The sequence below is a fragment of the Cavia porcellus genome, unplaced genomic scaffold (assembly GCF_034190915.1).
Source record: "Cavia porcellus strain 051 isolate PalLab524CR breed Dunkin Hartley unplaced genomic scaffold, mCavPor4.1 scaffold_26, whole genome shotgun sequence".
In the NCBI taxonomy this organism is placed as follows: domain Eukaryota; kingdom Metazoa; phylum Chordata; class Mammalia; order Rodentia; family Caviidae; genus Cavia; species Cavia porcellus.
In genome coordinates, this window is record NW_026947509.1 from 34,979,455 (window position 1) to 34,999,610 (window position 20,156).

General features: G+C 41.2%; 1 protein-coding gene across 1 annotated transcript in view; it reads left to right on the forward strand.

Annotated features, from left to right (window-relative positions):
- LOC106028609 (nuclear autoantigen Sp-100-like) overlaps positions 1-20,156 on the forward strand; it is a 28,984-nt gene that overhangs the window by 1,639 nt on the left and 7,189 nt on the right. The window contains exons 2-6 of the mRNA XM_063237133.1: positions 13,473-13,629; positions 15,229-15,397; positions 16,205-16,288; positions 17,304-17,369; positions 18,405-18,488. Of these exons, the coding sequence (XP_063093203.1) occupies positions 13,474-13,629; positions 15,229-15,397; positions 16,205-16,288; positions 17,304-17,369; positions 18,405-18,488 (559 nt within the window). The 5' untranslated portion in view covers position 13,473. The remainder of the gene's footprint in view (positions 1-13,472; positions 13,630-15,228; positions 15,398-16,204; positions 16,289-17,303; positions 17,370-18,404; positions 18,489-20,156) is intronic.

Genomic DNA, 20,156 nt, shown 5'->3' on the forward strand with positions numbered 1-20,156 from the left:
ACTCACTTCAAAGTTATAATAAAATGATGTAGAACCGCCCGCAAGAAATACATTTTCATATGTGTATATGGGGTAAATGGTATAAGGGTCCAGTATCTTTCTTCTGCATGTAAATGTCTGCTTTTCCTGATACTACTATCAAAGAAAGTATCCTTTCTCATTGTGCATTTTCAATGCCTTTGTGGAAGATCGGTTGATATGTATGTGACTTTCTGTTCTGTTTGATTTGTCTATTTACGTTTTTATATAAGTGGCACGCTGCTTTCGTTGTTAAAGCTTTATAGTAAATTTGAAATCAGAAAGTACAATGCTTCCACATTTGTTCTTTCTCAAGATTGTGTTAGCTTTTTAGGGCCTTCTATAAATCCATATAAACTTATTTTAATATTCTTATTGCTGTGAAAAATATCACTGAAATTCTGATTGGGCTTGCACTGCATTTTTGTTGTGATTTGTCTTTGAGACAGAGTCTCACTATGTAGTTCAGATTGGCCTCAAACTCACAGCAGTCTTCCTGCCTCAGCTTCCCAAATGTTGGGATTATAGCCATGTGCTGCGTGTCCTGCTAAATTTTCCTTCCTTCCTTCCTGTCTCTCCCTCCCCATTTCTTTCTTTTTCAGTGCTAGAGATGGAACCCTGGGCCTTGTACATGGTAGACAAGTGCACTACCACTGAGCTATACCCCCGGGTTTTATCCATTTTAACAATAATAATTCTTCCAATCCATGAACACATGATATTTTCCCATTTATTTATGTCTTATATAATTTATTTCATCCATGTATTATAGTTTTCATTGTATAAATCTTTCATCTACTTAATTAAATTCATTTTCAACTATTTTATTTATTTATGCCTTTTTTTGGAGACAGGGTCTTGCTATGCAGTTCAGGCTGGCCTTGATTCAATTTGTAACCCAGGCTGGTCTCAAACTTGCAACAATCCTCCTGCCTCAGCCTTTGAGTACTGGGATTACAGATGTACAGCACCATACCAGACTACAACTATTTTATTTTTGATGCTATTGTAAGTGGGCATGCTTTCTTAATTTCTTTTTCAAATAGTTTGTTGCTTACTACTATATCTAGAAATGCAACTGACTTTGTATATTGATTTTGCATTCTGAAGTTTTCCTGAATTTATGGTTAAGCCCTAAGCCTGTTGATAAATTTTTGGGGCACCTTCAGGATTATCTATATATAAAATCATATTGTCCACAAATGGAGATAGTTTTACTCTTTTCAAAACCTGCTTCTTAAACTGATCATGTTTTTTTTTCTCCCTATTTCTTCCAAAATCTTTTCTGTCCATGTATTAAATTATGAAAATTTTTCAGCTTAACACATTTAGCTACAAATTAATAAATATCTTGGCTCATGTGGGGTGAAGGACTTGCGGACTGATTGGCTTTGATGACAGCACTCTGTCTTTAGGTCTTGGGTACTTGCCGTGTTTCTGTTCTGATGCCTCAGCCCTGGTCTCATCTTGAGGGTGTGAATTCCCATCAGGGCCATGAGATGCTGCCAGCAGCAAATGCTGGTGACACGTGGCCTTGTGGAGGGCGGCAGGGAGAGGAAGCCTGGCTTGTTCCGCATAGGAGCTCTAGGAAAACCTGCTGTATCAACTCACTGGTTCACACTGCTTCAGTGGCCTTCCACTAGTGATCACAGTGACCGGGCTGGGCCAGTCCAAGCAGAAGGGATTCCCAGGGAAGGAAATGTTTCTCAGGTAGGGTCTGCTGACCTCACAGGGGTGTCCGGAGTGGGTGCTGGGCAAAGCCTGGAGGCCCAGGGGCCCCAGGCCTCAGACTGACTGAATTACAGCCACAGCAGCCCAGGCATTTTGGTAGCTCTCTAAAGTCTGAGAACCAGCACTGTGGGACTTTGCTGCTTTGGGAACTGAGGGATTTCTCGTGGAGGCAAAAACAAGCTATGATGGGAAGTTGTCTCCAGTCACCAGACCCTGAGAACCCCATGCAATGGGTTCTGCCAGTGTGTGGTGAGAGGTTCCTCACGTAGAAGGAGCCTGGTTTCCCTGAGGCCTCTCTTACTGCCCCAGTCACCTGCCAGGGACAGGAAGTGGCTTTTGTGAGTCAGAAACTGCAGCGGGCTTCATAGTGTCATGGGTGATGTTAGGAAGGGGGCCTGGGAGAGGCCAATTCTGCTCTGGCTATGGACAACCCTTCTCTCCTAAAGTTTCTGTATGAATCGCAGCAATAAAAACAGACCTGAATATGAGACCTCTGGGGCCGCGTGTCAGCAGCAACCAGCATGTGACACCAACGCAGGGCTCTTCTGTGGCAGACAGGAGCAGGTTCCCTGGCGTGGAAGGGACTTTTTCTGAGCCACCATTAGTCAGTCCCAACTCTGCCACCAGTCATCAGAGGGACACTGGGGCATGCCGTTTTTACTGAGAGAATCGGAGTAGTCATTTGGGTCCATCTGGTACCGTGTGGCTCAGAGGACCAGGGCTGGGGTGGGAGGTGGGCCAGCCCGGAAACCACTGGAGCCAGTGTGGGGAGAGGAGAGGAAAAGGGTGGGAGAGGAGGGTGAGTGGCAAGAGAGGGTATGAGGAGAGGTGAGGTGCTGAGTGCCAGGTCCGGGTGAGGTTATCTGGCCTCAGGGTGGTCACCTCACTTCTGTTGGTCAAGCGGACACAGATCTCAGATCCAAGGAATGGGACTGAAAACCCCAGCTCTCAAGGAGGAAGAGTGTCAAAGTATTTGGGGGAGAGACTGTATAAACCTCATCCCCCTTAGAAAGTCGTTTTTCATCAACTTGACTCCTGCTTTGGCCTCAGTTGCCTGGAGATTTCTTTCTGCCCTCATTGCTTTCAGAAACATTAACAACATCCTTCCTCTATCTAATGTAGAGCCGTTGGCTCTCTCCTGCCTTGTCTACAAAGGCTTGGTCTAACTTTGTCCAATCAAGGTCACAGGTCAACCTCCAGTGTGAAAAGAGGCTTGGAAATTTCTTGCTTTTCTTTTCCCCTCTCACTGCATTCTCTGCAGTAGAAGAAGCAAAGATCAACAATGTTACTTCCCCTTGAAATGATTTGGGTCCACTTTGGTCAAAGATATTTTTTTGGCCTCTTTCTTTACTTTTTTTTGGTACTGGGACTTGAACTCAGGAACCTCACGCTTCCCAGGCGGGTTCTGTGCCCATGAGCTATATCCCTGGCCTGACCTCTTTCATTTATGTGAGCTCACAGTGACCTGTGGACTCTTGGGCACTGGTTTCCTGTTCCACTTCCCTGGACTGCAAGTTCCCCTGGTCCTTCAGGTGTTGATTCTATCTGCCCAGCTCCTCAATTCCCCTCTACTATGTCCCCTTGAAAGCTGAGAAACTTGGAAGATTGAAAAAGAAGACCAAAAAACAAAACAAAACAAAACAAACCAAACAAACAAAAAACAAAAACCAGATTTTCAGCATTCATAGATTCTTTCACTTCTCTTTTCTGTACTCTGGGTGAATCAATTCAGGCTTTCCATTCTGAGCACTGGGAGCCGTATTTGGGGTCCCAGTCTGGGGCTAGGAAAACACAGATGTTCTTCTAGTAGTGATTTATCCTCCATCAGCTCACTAGCTTAGAAAAGGGTTGGGAAAAGGAGGCCAGCAGGTGGGGGCAGCAAGCTGACAGAGAGCTGGTCTTTTTTCCCTTCCTTTATTATCTTAGTTGATATAAATTTTTGTATTTGTTATTTACTTATACCCAGTTTGATTCTGAAATCTCTTTGAAGCCAGACATTGTGATACACACCTGTAATCCCAGGACTCAGGGAAATATGGGAGATTCTGGTCAGAGTTCAGAAGACCAAAAGACTGATAGAAATCTTTCTAGTAAAGACCAGGCTCAAGAGCTTTCTGTTGGGAAAAACAACTGCATAGGTTGTTGGACTTCAGACGATGTGTATCATGGCTTGGCAAAAAGTTTGTCTGTATTTTGCTTGTGTCCAGAAACTTTTCCTAAGACTAAGATTAAGGGCAGTGAACTAATTAACCTGGCAAAAGAAATTTCAAGGCAGTCAAAGGTTGAAGTGGTGGCATGGCTTTTGTTGGGGCTTTCAGACAGATTTACATAGCAAATGAAGAGGTAAGAGCCCATCAGAATAATTTAAAATGTTGTGAGTTTGGCCAGGAAAAAAAGCTCCAGTAAAGCTGTGGACTGCAAAGATAGAGCTGAGATCTCTATTGTTGAGAAGAAAGAGGAGAATATAAAAGATGGCATTAGGGAACCATAAGCAACAGTAGGTCCCCATGCTTTTCAGCCTCAAAAATGCAAAAGTGAAAGACTGGTTTGAGGAGAAAGATGCAGAGCACCATGTGCCAGAATGGTGGCAACATAGACAATTTGTTTTTCAGAATCAGGTTCAGAGTGTTCAGCAGTTCAGGGCCTTGACCCCTACAGCCAAGAGGGAGGAAAGCCTGGCTACTGCTACAACTGGCAGCAGACCTCAGCATTATCCATATGGCACTGGTCGTAGGTGCATACAGAATGCACAAGTTCTGAGATTAAAAAGGCTTTCACCCTGATTTCAGAAGGCTAGAAGGCCAGGCAGTGTGTCTGTGAGAGGGCAGTGTGAAGCTGTGAGTGTGAAGCCAAAGGTTCAGTGGAGAATCCAGAAGTTTGGAAAAGCCAGGAACATGGATCATCTAAGGCAACCTGCACGGAGGGAGCAAAGCCAGCCCAAGAGAGAAGCTGTGGGAACTATGACCACCACAAGTGCCATGAGGGTGGAGTCACTCAAACCATTGGAGCTCACAACAGATTGCTTTAGATGCCTAACATAGAACTCCAGGACTCAATGTTTGTCCTGCTGGATTTTGGACTTCTTTGGTGCCCTTCCTTTTTATCCCCTGTTTGTACCCTTTGGAATGGTAATGTTTATCTTGTGCCACTGAGTGTTGGAAGCGTTTAACTTGTTTTCATTTGTACCAGAGGTTATAGCTAAGAGTTTCTTTTAGATCTCGGAGGAGACTTGGGACTTGGACTTTTCAGCAATGCTAAAACTGTTAGGATTTTGGCACTCAGACATTTTGGACTAAATGTCTTTTGCATAAGGTATATGCATGAGTTTTTGGGGGGCCAGGGGTAGAATGTTATGATTTGTGTTTGGACATCCTCCCCAAAGTCTCATGCATTCATAGAGGCAACTGAGTCTAGTGTGGGTAATTGTTTATTGTCCAGCACTGGGAGTGGTGGTGTGAGTGCTTCACCTACCCAGGAGTGGGGAGCTAGCATACAATAAAAGGGAGCGAAGGAGGCGTGCTTTACTCTTTTGCCCTTTGCTCTTGTCACTTCTGTATCTGCTGCAGCCATCATGTTGCCCCTCAGCCATGACACCCTGCCTTGGAGCCAGTTGACTATGGACTGCAAGCTCCACAAACTGTGAGCTAAATAAACCTTTCTTCCTTCATTTTGGGCATCAAGTATTTTGTCTCAGCAATGAGAGAAAAGTAACCAACACATTCAGCAAGACTTTTTCTTAAAATAAAAAATAAGTAAAGGGTTGGAGAGATAGCTCAGTGCAAAGGCAAAAACAAGAGAGGCAGAGACGGAGACAGACACAGAAAGACCCACAAGGAGGCAGAGAGATGACAGAGAGAGAAATAAAGTGAGGGAATATTCTTTGATATTCTGCAAAGTAGACAGAATTGAAGTTATGAGTAAATCAGGCAAAAAGTGACAAGTGATAGTTGCTGGGACGCACTACCTGTGTCCTGACTGGTTATCTTCCATATATTATGTACGTGATGGAGCCATTTCAAGTTTTTTATTAGCTTCATATCATTTCTCTTATACAGGAGTGTAATTTCTGGGTCATGGGGTAGATTTAGTAGACATCGCCAGTGTTCTAAAATGGGAGAACTGATTTTTATTCCACTAGCAGGGAGTGAGAGTTTCCATCAATATATCTTTCTCAATGTTTGATATAATTAGTTTTTCTTTTAAATCTTAGATATTTTTTTGAGTACATACTAACATCTCATTGAAGATATATTTTGCAATTGCCTCATGTGAATGATTTTCATCTCCTTTTCATATGCTTATTGGTCACGTGGATATCTTGTGTTATAAAACGTTTGCTATTTGTGTATTTTTAAAATTTGAGGCTTGTTTGTGCTCTTAATAATTACCAGGCATTCTTTGTCTGTGTTCTACATATGAGTCTTCTGTTGGGTATATATGTTGTGAATATTTTTGATGGATTCCCTTTTTAGTTTTTATTAGTGTCTTTGAGGAGCAAAGTTTTTAATTTTAAGTGTCACTTTTCAATGATTTATTTTAGAGTTTGAGTTTTTTGGGGACTTTGAAAGAAAATTTTACCTACTTCAAGCCAAGAGGGTATTATCTTACATTTTTAAATTTATTAATACGTGTTTGTAATATATAGAAAATACATAGTACAGTATTCATCTTTTAGAGTTAGTAAATATACTGTCTTAACCCTTTTTACCTTCCCTTCCCCATCTTCTTCCCCTCTTCCTCCATCCCTAGAGGGATCCTAGATCCATCTCCCATTTGCAAGAGGTCTCCCTCATTTTCTATAATCCAGCTTTTATTGTGCTCTTTAGTTATTCTTTGGGGTTTTCTCATATAGGAAAAATTATGCAGTATTTAATCTTTTGTGTCTGGTTTACTTTACTTAGCATTATGGTCTTAGTGTGCATCCATTTTCTTAAAAGTGACTCAAATTTATCTTTCTTTAGGGCTGAATACCTATCTACCTATTTATTTATCTGTCTTACATTTTCTTTATTCATGCATTTGTTAATAGACATATAGGGCACTTCTAAGAATTATCTATTGTGAGTTGTGCTGCTATATAAAAATGGGTGTTATGACTTGTGTCTAGATGTCCCCCTCAGGCCTCGTGCCGTCATAGGTGGGACTTTTTCAGTAGTTGCTGGAGGTAGAGTGTGCAACACTGTCATTGACTCATGATGCAAAGCTAAGATTAAGTGTTCTGGGGCTTAGAGTGGGTGATTACTAAATCAGTCCACACACTGGTTTGGCACCACCCTAATCCAGAAGCCTGGATACAGTATAAAGGACAGAAAGATATTTGTCTTTCCCTTGTTACTTTGTTACTTTCTGCTTGCCATGAATTGCTTTCCCTCTTTGATGCTCTTTGCTGCATCACCCTGCCTCGGAGCCAGGTGACTATGGACTGAAACCTCCACCAACTGTGAGCTAAATAAGCCATTTCTTCTTTAATTTTGAATGTTGGATATTTTGTCTCAGCAATGAGAACAGGAAGTAGCACAGAGATTGGTACCGGAGAACTGGGGTTGTTGCTGTGACAATATCTGGCCCTGTGGCACAAGAGCTGTGGGAACAGGCTTCTGGGAAGGGGAAGAAGGTTGGAGAAGCCAGGAATGTGGATTGTCCAAGAAAAACTGAAAGGAGTGGGCAATGCCAGCCAAAGAAAGATGTCAGAGTCTACAACCACTGGCAGAGTGGCCATAGAGCCAGAGCCACCCATGCCCTTTGGCGCTCACAAGTTGCCACAGATTGCTAGGGATGCCAGAAATGGGATTTAATGTTTGCCCTGCTGGATTTTATTCTATTTATAATAGAATAGAAATATTTATCTTGTGCTGTTGAAAGTGGAAAGTGTTTAACTTTGTTTTTATTTGTACAAGGGATTGTAGCTAATATTTGCCTTAAATCTCAGAGGAGAATTTGGACTTGGACTTTTCAGGAATGCTGAAACTTTTAGAACATTGGCAAGTGTTAGAGATGTAAATGCCTTTTACATAAAGAATGTGCATGAGCCCTTGGGGGGCCAGGGGAAGGATGTCATGTGTCTAGATGTTCTCTCAAAGCCTTATGCATTCATAGAGGTGGTGGTATCTATAGTGTGACACTGGAGTTGACTCATGGTGCAGTGTTATGCTCAAGAACACTAGAATTAAAGGTGTGAGTGCCATTCACCTAAGTAGTCTGGATAAGATAAAGGGGACAGAAAGACATTGTTAAAACCCCTTATTGCTTTTGCTGTCTTCGCCTGCCATGAATTGTTTCGACTATGTGAAACTACCCCATCTTGGAGCCAAATGATTATGGACTGAAACCTCTACAAACTAGGAGCTTTAACTCTGGGCATTTTGTCTCGGCGATGAGAAGAGTAACTAACACAAGTGTGGATTGCTGCATCATGATGCCTTTAATCCTTATGGGAAGATACCCAGAAGCAGTAGAGCTGGATCAAGTGGACTTTCTGTTTTTAGTTTGGTGAGGACTCTGTCCTGATTTCCATAGTAGTTGTACCAGTCTGTGTTTCTACCAACTGTGTAAAGATGCTCCTTTTTCCCTGCAACCTTGCCAGCATTTGTTTTTTGTTTTTTGGGTTCTTTTTGAGCTGTTCATTCTGGAGTAAGATTGAGTATTAGTGTTGTTTTGATTTGCATTCCTCTAATAGCCAACTGTGCTGAACATCTTATCATGTATGTATTGGACAATTTTACTTCTGAAAGTATCTGTGCACTTCAATTGTCTACTTTTTTTGATTGGGTGTTTTATTTTGGGAGATGTAATTCTTTTGAGTTCTTTTTTTCTCTCTCAGAGACACAGTCTCGCTATGTAGTCCAAGCTGGCCTCAAACTCAAGGTAATCCTGCCTCAGCCTCCCAAATGCTGGGGTTACAGGCATGTGCCACACCCCAGTTTGAGTTCTTTATGTATTGTAAATACTAGTCATTTGACTGAAGAATAGCTGGGGAAACTTTTTTCGCATTATGTAGGTTGTCTCTTTACTTTGTTGATTGTTTCCTTTGCTGTGAAGGAGATTTTTAAATTGATATAATCCCACTTGTTGATTTTGGTGTTATTTCTTGTGCGATTGGAATTCTGTTCAGAAATACCTACATCTTAAAGTTTTTACCTATTTTATCTTCCAGCAGATTGTTTCTGTTTTGATATCTAGATCCTTGATTCACTTTGATTTTATTTTAGTACAGGGTGAAAGATACGGGACTAGATCCATTCTTCTGCAGTGGATAGAAAGTTTCCCCAGCCCCATTTATTAAAGATGCTAGCTTGTATCTGGCATATGTTTTTGGCTCCTTTTATCTAAAATTAGATAGCTGAAAGGTTGCCTGGGGTTGTTTCTGCATCATCTGTTCTGTCTTGCCAATCTATTTTTGTGCCAGTACCACACTGTTCTTATCACCATAGCTTTGTGATACAATTTGAAATCTGAGATTGTGATGCCTTCTGCTTGGCTCTTGTTGTCCATCATTGCTTTTGCTATTCTCAGTCTCTTCTGGTTCCATGTAAATTTTAGTATTATTTTTTTCAAGTTCTGTGAAGAATGCTGTTTTGATTGGGATTGCATTTAATCTACATATCAGTTTTAGTAATAGGACCATTTTGACAGTATTGGTTCTGTCTATCCAGGAACCGGGGATGTATTTCCATTTTTTGATGCCCCTTGTATCTCTTTTTAAAAGAATACTATAGTTTTCATTATAGAGGTCTTTCGCTTCCTTGTTTGGGTTAATTCATAAGTGTTTAGTTTTTTTTTACACTGTTGCAAATGATATTGTTTGTTTTTCTGTCTTTCTTTATGGGCTCATTGGTACAAGAACAGATTATTTTGGTGTTGATTTTGTGTTGTGCTACTTTGCTGAATTTGTTCTTGATGTCTTTTGTGGAGATTTTTGGGTCTACTATGCAAAGGATCACCAAATCTGTGAGTAATGATAGTTTGACTTTTTCCTTTCTTACACATATCCCTTTTATTTCTTTCCCTGGCCTGATTGATCTGGCTGAAAGTTCTGAGTACTGTGTTGAGTGGAAGTAGATGCTCTTGCCTTTTCATGATTTTAGAGGAAAAGCTTTCAGTTGTTTTTTCCCCATTTAGTATCAGAGTGATTTTTTTTTTTTTTTTTTTTTTTTTTTGTCTTTTTCGTTTTTACCGGTTCCAGGGATCGAACTCACGACTGCCTGCTTGCAAGGCAGGCGCTTATGCCGCTGAGCTAAATCCCCAGCCCCCCAGAGTGATTTGTTATAAATTGACTTTATCACATTGAGATAAGGTCCTTCTGTATCTATTTTTGTCAAGATTTTTTTTTTAAATCATGAATGGATGTTGGATTTTGTCAAAGGCTTTTTCTGTGTCTATTGAGATGATCATGTGGTTTATGTGATATACTACATTTATTGATTTATATATGTTGAACTATCTTTGCTTCCCTGAGATGAAGCCAGTGTGGTTCTGATGTATGATCTTTTTAATGATTTGTTGCATTCTGTTTACCAGTACAGTATTTTGTTGAGAAGTTTTATGTCTACATTATTAAGAATATTGGTCTATAGTGATTTTTTAAAATTTTATTTTATTTTATTTTACTTGTTTAAGTCCTGGTCTAGTTTTGGTATCCAGGTATTGTTAGTTTCCAAGAATGAGTTTGATAGTACTTTCTTCCTTTCAATTTGATTAAAGAGATTGAAGAGTATTGACATTAGATCTTCCCTGATGTTCTGATAGAATTTTGTGATGACTCCATCAGGTTCTGGGCTTTTGTTTGTTGATAGAAATTTTATTACTGCTTCTATTTTATTGCTTGATATTGGTCTTTTCAGAATATTTTCTTGGTTCAACTTTGATAATTCATGTGGGTCCAACAGTTTATTCATTTCTCTAAGTTCTACTATTAGAATATGAGTTTTTAAAGCAGTTGCTTTTTTTTTCTTTTTTTTATCAATACCAGGGATTGAACTCACAACCACGCGCTTGCAAGGCAGGCGCTTATGCTGTTGAGCTAAATCCCCAGCCCCTGAGTTTTTAAAGAAGTTTCTTATAATCCTCTGGATTTTGGTGCTACTGGTTATGATTTCACATTCCCATTTCCAATAGCATGGATATGGATTTTTTAATTTATATTTTTGGAAGTAAGCTTGGCTAAGTATTAATTCATTTATTCTTTCATAGATCCAAATCTTTGACTAATTGATCATTTATATTTTTAGTCACAATTTTATTATTTTCTGCTCCAATCTTTGTAATTTTTTCCTTGTATTAGTTTCAGATTTTCATGTTCCCAATTGATCCTTTGTATTTTTTTGTTTTATTATTTTCAGTTCCAATGTTTATAATGTTTTCCTTGTATTAATTTCAGATTTTGGTGTTCCCATTGTTGTGGGACCTTGAAATGCATCATTCGGTTATTTAGTTTACTCTGTTCTTACATGTGCATTCACAACTATAAACTTCCTCAGAGCTGGCTCCTTGTGTTTAGGCAGATTGCACTTCCATTGTTGTTTGTTCTAGAAACTATTAAACTTCTTTCCTGACCTATTTTGTGATCTATTGTTTGTTCAGTAATGTATTGTTTAATCTCTATGTTTGTGTAGTTTCTATAGCTATTGATTTTTAGCTTCATTCCTCTAGGATTATTTCAAATGCAAGGGATTACTTCAAATATTGTTTTATGTATTTAAGCAAACTTTATGGCCTAAGAAATGGGATGGTCTATTTTGGAAAAAGTTCCTCATGCTATTGAAGAATATGTGTATTCTGTTGGTGTAAGAAATACTCTGTAGTTATCTGTTGTCCATCTGTTCAGTATTACGTAGTTTAACTGTGATATTTCTTTGTTAATTTTTGTCTGGTTAGCTTGTCAAGTGATGAAAGTGGGGTGTTGAAGTTCCTAGCCATGATAGGACTAGTGCCTATCTGTCTTTTTATGTTCAGTATTAGTTTTGGTTTTATGAAGTTTGGTGAACCAACATTTGATGTGTCGATATTTACCATTATCCTCTCGTCCTTGTGAACTGGTCCCTTTGCTGGCCATATTCGTCCCTTCTGATCTATTTTGGTTTGAAGCCTCTTGTGTCTCAAGACCAGACAGGTGCTCCTGCTTGCCTTGGGCCCTAGTTCCTATTTTTTTCATCTTCAGTCATGATCTTCCTTTTGGAGGAGGTGTGTCTCCTATAGGCAATATATGTTGCATTTCGATTTTTGATCCAGTCTGGCAGTCTGTTTTTTGGTTTGAATACAAGCACCTTGCTGAAATTACTAATTAGTTCTGATGGTTTGTTCAGAAACTCCTTTTAGATTTAGATTTTCAGATATTGTCATCTGCAAATAATGGTAGTTATTTTGTATGTCTTGTCTCTGCCTATTGCATTGGCTAGGATTTCCGATAATATTATGGTGACAGAAGACATCTTTATTTTGTTCTTAAATTACATGAGGAAGTATTTGATATTTTGCTTTTAACTGTAATGTTAGTTTAGCATTCTTGTGAATATGTTTACTCATTTATTAGATCGTTAAAATTACTTTCTATTTTTTGTTTTCTGGGAGTTTAAAAATATCATGAACAGATGTCAATTTTTTTAAAGAGAAAAAGGAAAAAACATATAAATCAAGAGGCAAACAAACCTAGAAAACAACAATAAAAGCAAAATGACATCACCAACAAGACAACAACAGCTTTATAGGTTTTTAAAACAAGATGATAGGAATTTGACAGTGGTTGTGATACTACACTTTGTTATCTTCAAAACATTTGCTCAGATTACCAGATACAGGAACAAAACAAAACAGTAAAGTAGAACAGAACACTGAATTTCAAAAAAAAAAAAAAAAAAAAAAAGACAGCAAGAAATCCCCCACAGTTGCCATAGTACACACTGCCATCCTCCAAGTAGATGCCCAGACCACCAGCCCCAGGCCTGCAGAGTCAACCAAACAGTACAAGGATCAAGCTGTTCCTTCACCTCAATTGCTGTCATCTCGCTCTGAGTCCTCTGAATCAGTCAGTGGCTTACAGCGGCAGGGCTGCTGGAGCGGGGAGGGGATGCTCTTCTGGTTTTCCACGGGCTGGTTCACTGGAAGGCCTGGTTTGTCTTCTTGCTGAGTCTCTTCTCAATCTGCCTGGCAGAGCCCAGTTCAAGGGAAGGCCACAGATGTCAAATTTTATTAATTTCTATTCCATTCTACTCTGCTCTGCTCTACTCTACTTCTATTCTATCCTATCCTATCCTATCCTATCCTATCCTATCCTATCCTACTCTACTCTACTCTACTCTACTCTACTCTACTCTACTCTACTCTACTCTATTCTATATCAGTTGAAATTATCACATTTTTCTCCTTTTTTCCTGCTTTTTTCTATAGTGACATACAGTCTTTGATTTTTAAATAAAGGTTTCTTTCTTCCTGGGATAAGTTTTTCTCATGTTTCGTTGGAGCTTTCCTATCTGTGTCTAGGAGTGATCGGATCTGTGCTTTTCGTTTTCGTGAGTTTTTGTATCATGATTATACTGTCCTTTTATAGCAAGTCGGGACATGTTAGTTTCAATTTGCTGAATGAGTTTGTGTGTGTAAGCTTGGTAATATCCTTTCTTAAATGTGTGTTTTAAAGAATTTACAAGGGAAGAAATCCAGCCTGGGTTTTCTGGTAGGAAAGGTAGCTTGGAATCTTGATGTTTATTTTCTCATTGTGCTTTTCTCTTTAGGATGTTTGCAGTGGTCCAGAAGGAGGAGATTTTTCATGACATAGTTTTCAAACACTTCAAAGAAAATAAACTGGAGATAGCAAATGCAATAACACAGCCATTTCCTTTCCTAGAAAACCTTAGAGATCAATCCTTTATCACCGACAAAATCTATACCGTAAGTCATGTTACTTTGCCATATAGTAATCCAACCCCACATTAATTTATGTTTGGTATCAAAGTTCAGTTTACCACTGACTGGAGGAGAGGGCTTTTCTGGCTTTCATGCTGTCCTTTCCACCGCCCAGGTGTGCTGGGTCAGGGAAGCAGGTTCCTGAAAGATAAAAGAAATTAACTACAGATGGCTTGGAAGAGACAAGGTTATTTAGATTTATTGATAGGTATTAACAGGGCATCATAGGATAAATTGATAGTTACTACAGGGAAATATCCATGAGGAGACTGAGAGGTTCAACAGTACTACATGGAAGGTCCTCAAGGGGTTTGTATTCAGCAACAGCACTGCCTTGCAAAAAGTCACAAGGGATATGCATTCTTCAAAAGTGCTACTCAGCAAGTCTGTGAGGGCTGTCTGCTGATGTCAGCACCCCTCAGGAGGCCCAGTCAGCACTGGGGTAGACAAGTATTCACCAGAAAATAGCACATGTGTCTGGTGGTGGCAGGCTGGGGTCAGTGTTCACAGCACTCTCTTCCATGCCCAGGTGCTACAAAGAAGAGGTTGCACAGAGTAAACCACAGAGCAGAGACATCGTTAGCTTTATTTGATGCATGGTATGAGCAGCATTCCAAGGAGCAGTTGATTTAGTTTGTGGGTTCCGGACAGCCTTAGTTTACCTCACTTCCCGGGCCCTTCAGATAACAGTTACCTGGACAGTCTGGACTCTGAGCACTTACAATGTCACCTTGACTTGGCAAAAGCCTTGCGATACAAAAGAGTGTTTCAGAGACATGGCGCTGAATGCCTTGGTTTCCCCAGGGATGACATATGTGGGAAAACAGTTGCATCTTGGTTAATCATCCTGTAAGGTAGAAGGTGACAGAATGAGTAGGCGCCATGACAGATGCCACTGTTTCTACCTGGACCCCTTCTCTTCTGAGGCATATATTGGGATGGGCATGAATGCTAATGATGATATGACGACACTGCAAATGATACACTCAACAATTAGTGATTTATACCACACAGCAAAAGAAAACAATAATCAGGAGAGACGGTACTTTATTGTGATGTCTTCTTATATCAGATGGAATCTCCAGAGAATTTGTACTATTACAAAACAGTTTTCTGCCTTGCTCTCGGCTGTTGCACAGTGTTTAGATTTTGTTAGGTGGTTCTGAAGCTTTGGGATTCCAATGACGTTAAACAATGGCCCCTCCTGGGGACATAGAGAGGGAAGCCCTGCTCTCCATGTAGATCGTGCTCTTCCCTGTACACTCTTCACAGCCAGGGCGGAACCACCTCCCCAAGCCCTAAACCTCTTTCCATCCCTGAGGTGGGACATGGGAGGGGACAGTGACTGCCGTGCCATCCACGGAGCTGCTATAGGATGCATTCTTGAAATGTCCTAGGCAAGAGCAGAGTTTAAAAGTGAAGAGACATGCTCACTTGTTCTTTTAAACAGTTCATCAAATACTTAAGTTCTAAAATATTATGTCAAAAATGCTGGTTTAAGTACGCTGAGTAGACTAAGCGACTCCTTGGATTACTCTTTAACCTTGAAACTATGATTTTGTATATTTTTCACATCTTTGAAAGGATTCTCATGAAGCTTGTAGAAACATGATTCCTGTGGAAAGAGTGGCGTATCACATTCTCTGTCACCTTGAGAAGTCGTTTGATTGGTCAGTTATACAAGCCCTGTTCAGCAAAATTCACCTGAAAGAGTACCCTGGCTTAGTTCAGATTCACAGAAGCTTTGAAGATGGTAATTCATTCATTCCCTTCCATCTTGGGGTCTTTTTCAGTCCCTCATTTGCTTAGCTGCTTACTTAACAAATATTCATGAAATCTGAGCTTGTCCCAGGCCCTGCGCTGGGCAAGAAGGACCTAAGTGGGCTGGTGTCCTAATCTCTCTTTTTTGGCAGCTCTATGGGATTCCACTCTGTGCTTTGGTCTACAGAGCTGTCCTTCTGGGGCACCGCTGGGAGACCCCTCTGTCTTGTTTCATGTCCTCTGCTGTGTCTCCTTGGGAAACACCCATCCATCCTCATTGAACTAAGCCCAGACTCCCCGCTTTTCTAGCACCAACTTTAAAAACTATTGGGTTCTTTCTTCTTACCTACTTGTATTTCTCTATGATCTTAAGCTTTCTTCATAGGAAATCCCTATTTCTTCCCTAAGGTTTGTACAATTCACAGGAATACTCCATGTATAGAATTTACATTGGGCTATGCTTCTGTTCCTCCCTGATCAACTTGTTGGGCAACTGATTATTAATTATTATTTTTCCACTGTTGTCACCATCCTCAAGAGCTGAGAGGTTCATTGCTTCTAGGATTTTAGTGGTTTTGTTTTGTTTTATTTTATTCTATTTTTTTTCTCAGTTCACTTAGCTATATTGAGTCATAAGCCATTGAAATTCAGAGTGACCCAAGGTCTTGGAGTTTTCCACAGAATTTCAAGCATTCACAGCTGCTCCATCCATGCAACTGTCTCCCTGACCTATGCAACTATGAAGTGGTGAGCTTGATCATTTGCCTGCCAGCTCTCATAATGTTTTTTCTCTGTTCAGTACTCCAAGAAAAATATTTTCCCCAGAAAATCGATGGAGAACAGAAGCAAAAAACATCCAGTACTCAGCAGAGCTATGAACAAGGTACTTATGACTGGGTAAAAACTAGGTCAGTGGAGAAGGGAGACAAAAGAACTGGGCTCTGGAGAGGCACTGATGCTGGGGAGGGAATTCTAGAGGAGCGTGAACAGGCCAGGTGAGCACTGTTTAGTGTGAAATCCAGAAGCATTGACAAGAGGCAGCAAAGTGAGACTTCCTGCCCAATAACCTGCGTGGTGTGCTCAGACTCTGCGTGTGAATTAAGTCTCCATAAGGAAAGCTGTTAAGGGCTCAGGACTGTGGATGGGCCTATAGCGAACAGGTCAGTGAGGAAGAAGGAGCAGACTTTACTGTGAGAACTGCTGCTCTGGAGCGGGAGTATTCAAGGAGGAAGGCAGCCATAGTGAGACCCAGAGCAGGAGTGTCAGAGGTGTAAGACCAGGTGCCGAGCGTGCTGGGAGCCAATAAACAAGGGAGGACCAGGGAATCCCAAACCTTGAGCCCAGATTCTTAACCCTGAACTATTATCCACACAATCTAACAAAAAGGCAGAAATAGGAAGCAAAAGGCAGGGAAGTGTACTCAGAAAGCAAGATAAAGAAACAAAGAATAGCAAGAAGTGCAGGAATTGGAGGTGACTTGGTCACCAGATCCTCCTAGAAAGGCCAACAAGTAGAAGCCAACAGATGTGTGGGTACTGGGAGATGGGGATCAGGCCATCAGAACATCTAGGAAATCGGGGAAGGCCTCTGGGTAGGGCAGTTTTCCGGGCAAATGCAGGTTGGCTTTGGCTATGGAGATTAAGACAAAGCATTGCTAGGTGCTGGATTATCTCACAGGGGACACTGGTGGGGTGGTCCCGCAAAATGCACAGTGGCTTCAGGACTGCAGTCTGACTTCAAGAAGCAGGTGGACCTGCCAACTGCAGAAGGGCTCTGTATTGATACTTTGTGAAGGGCTCTTCTAGCTGCTGCATGATAAAAACAGAAGGGAGATTTGGGCCAGAGATTAAACCCATCACTTTACTTCTGAAATAAGGTTTTTCTCATTTGTTCCCCAGGAACAGATGGAAACTCTGTTTCACAAACTCTCAGGTGGTCTCACTCGGAGCCCTTGCCTTCCGATGGTATGTTCCTGTTGACTCGTGTGTGATCTTTGTGGTTTATCCCATCCAGGAATGTCACTGCTTCCTTATACGCAGTTTGCCCAAGAGCCATAGTCTTTGTGATTGCTGTTTCTTCAAGTTGATGATTTAGATAACAGTCTTGATCTTCTACCTTGCCCAGGAGGGTGTATGGGGTTGGAATTCAATCAATTTATGAAATCATTATCATTTAAGCCAACAATTTAACTTGTTTAGTAATGATGCCACAGTGTCATATTAATGAAACCTCAGTGTCCTTTAGGGGCCATCCAGTCTGGAGCTAGAACTAGACTCTCAGAGCCTATCTTGGACATGAAGGCACGGTATAGAAAGAACATTCTGTCTGTGGCCCAGGCGAGGCTCTTGGAACTCAGCAAGCAGACCATGAACATGCCCGAGCAGATTAGGCTGGTGGTGGTCAGATATGGGTGTCTGTTGTCTAGACAGGAGTGTGGGAGGTGTCACTAATGTGTCTAATGTCCAGTCTACGGAAGAGGCCCCGAGAGTCTGGAGTGACAGCAGAATGGGCAGTGTCCACTGCAGGGAGACATTTGAGTAACTAAAAAGGGTATCTTGAAGTTTCTGTGGGGAGAACAGAGAAGGTCACAGAGACACAGGGACACAGGAATGGAACAGGATGGGAAAGGTGTACAGGAAGGGCAAATAGAGAGGAGAAGGACTGGGGTGGATGTCACCATGGAAGGAGAGGGAGAGGGGAAATTGAGTGGCAGGTAAAGCCACTGAGAGAGAAGCTGCCCAAGAGGCAGAAATGACTCCTAGAGTAGAAGCAGCAATCGCGGGAGTTTGGGATCTTGGTGGAAAATTGAGAAGGCACAAGAAAGAGAATGAAGCCTGACAAGGTGGACAGATGCAGAGCCCAGCAGTGTTTGCAAAAGCTCAGCGGGCAGGGCTAACTCCTCATGGGTTTAGCCTCCAACCCCAGAGCTCAGGGTGGCCACACCGTCATCTATTTCCCACCCATGGCTCTGGTTGTTCCTTTCTTTTTTGTCTCGTCAGGTCCTGGTGAACTCAGTGCTGCCCAAATGAAAAAGGAGGAAGCGTTAGAAGAAATGTCCAGCTTACCGCCTCGTAGCAGAAGAGGTAACGGGTTGAGCCCCACTTTTTCAGTGATCACTTACCTGATCTAATCATCGTGGAGAGAAGCGGTTTTCTCCCTCCTTTCCTCTGGTCCCTTCTGTCTGCTCCCTGAAGATGACCGCGCCCAGCCTCTGGCTACTTCTAAGATGCCAGGAAGGAAAGGGGACCGAGGTCAACATTTGCCTTTAAGGAGCTGCTCACTTGTGCGAACTTAAGACAAAGGGGAGTTGAGGGCACCCTGGGTTTAGAAGAGGTAGAGGATGAGGATAGAGAAGATAAACAGATGGAGCCATCAGACAGTGAGTTAGAGGAGGGAGTCCATCCCATGTAAGTGGGCTTAAAATCCATTCATGGTAGGGAGCTTTCTGTCCCCACCACACAACACCCAGGGAGAGCAACTTAAAGGAGGAAAAGTTTATTTTAGCTGACAGTGTCAGAAATTTCAGTTGATGCTCAGCTGGCTCCATTGCTTCTGTGGTGAGGCAGTAGTGTTTCAGCAGATAAGACAAAAAGGGAAGTTGCCTACTTTCTGTCCAACAGGGAATGGACCAAGAAAGAAAGAGCCAGAGAAGAAAGGGTCAGGGTCAAGATACACCCTTCAAGGCCTCAGCCACTTTCAAGGAGGCCTCACTTCCTGATACATTCTCTGCACTTGAATTTATCAATGATTAATAATCTACTTGATGAACTTAAAGCCCTCCTGCTCTAATTTCTTCCCCCCATCAACTTACAGTAACACTTTCAAAACAATGAGCCTTTTGGGAGGACATTAAAAATTTTTTTTCTTTTATTTTTTGGCACCGGATATTGAACTCATGACCTTGCACTTGCCATGCAAGTGCTTGTGCCAGTGAGCTGAATCCCAGGCCCTTTAATTTCATTTTAGAGAGTATAAAGCCAAGCAAAATAAAACAAAATAAAGCTAATCAAAACAAGACAATGTAAGTGACACAGGATTTCAAAACAAGGTAACAGAAAGTCAACATTGGTTACCATAGTACCTCTTGTTGTCTTCAAAACAGCTGCCAATACCATCAGACACAGTAAAATCAATCAAGACAGACATAGAATAGAGCCAATAAAAACAAAATAATGAATGCAATACAGGACCTCAAAACAAGATAATAGTAAATCCAAAATGGCTATCATAATATATCTTGTTACCTTCAAAATAGCTGCCCACAGGCTGGGGATTTAGCTCAGCAGTATAAGCACCTGCCTTGAAAGCAGGCAGTCATGAATTCGATCCCTGGTACCGATAAAAACGAAAAAGCCAAAAAAAAAAAAAAAAAAATAGCTGCCCATGCTATCAGATATAATAGAATCAAACAAGATAAAACAGAATAAAATCCAACCAAACAAAACAATGAGAATGCTACAGGACTTTGAAACAAGATAATAGGGAATTAACAATGGCTGTCACCTTCAGAAGGAGATTCCCCATAGATACCACATTGCGTATTGTTATTCTCTGAATGGATGATCAGACTACCGGCTTAGGCCTGCAAGATCAGTGAAACACTAAACACTATGAACATTAAGTTGCATTTTTCCTTATTAACTATCATCACAGTTTCTCCAGATCAGCTGGTTGCTTATGGTGAGGGAATGCTGGCTCTTCTTGTCTGTGCCCTGGAAGGGGCTGCTGTCTGGCTCTCTTCCATGGAAATG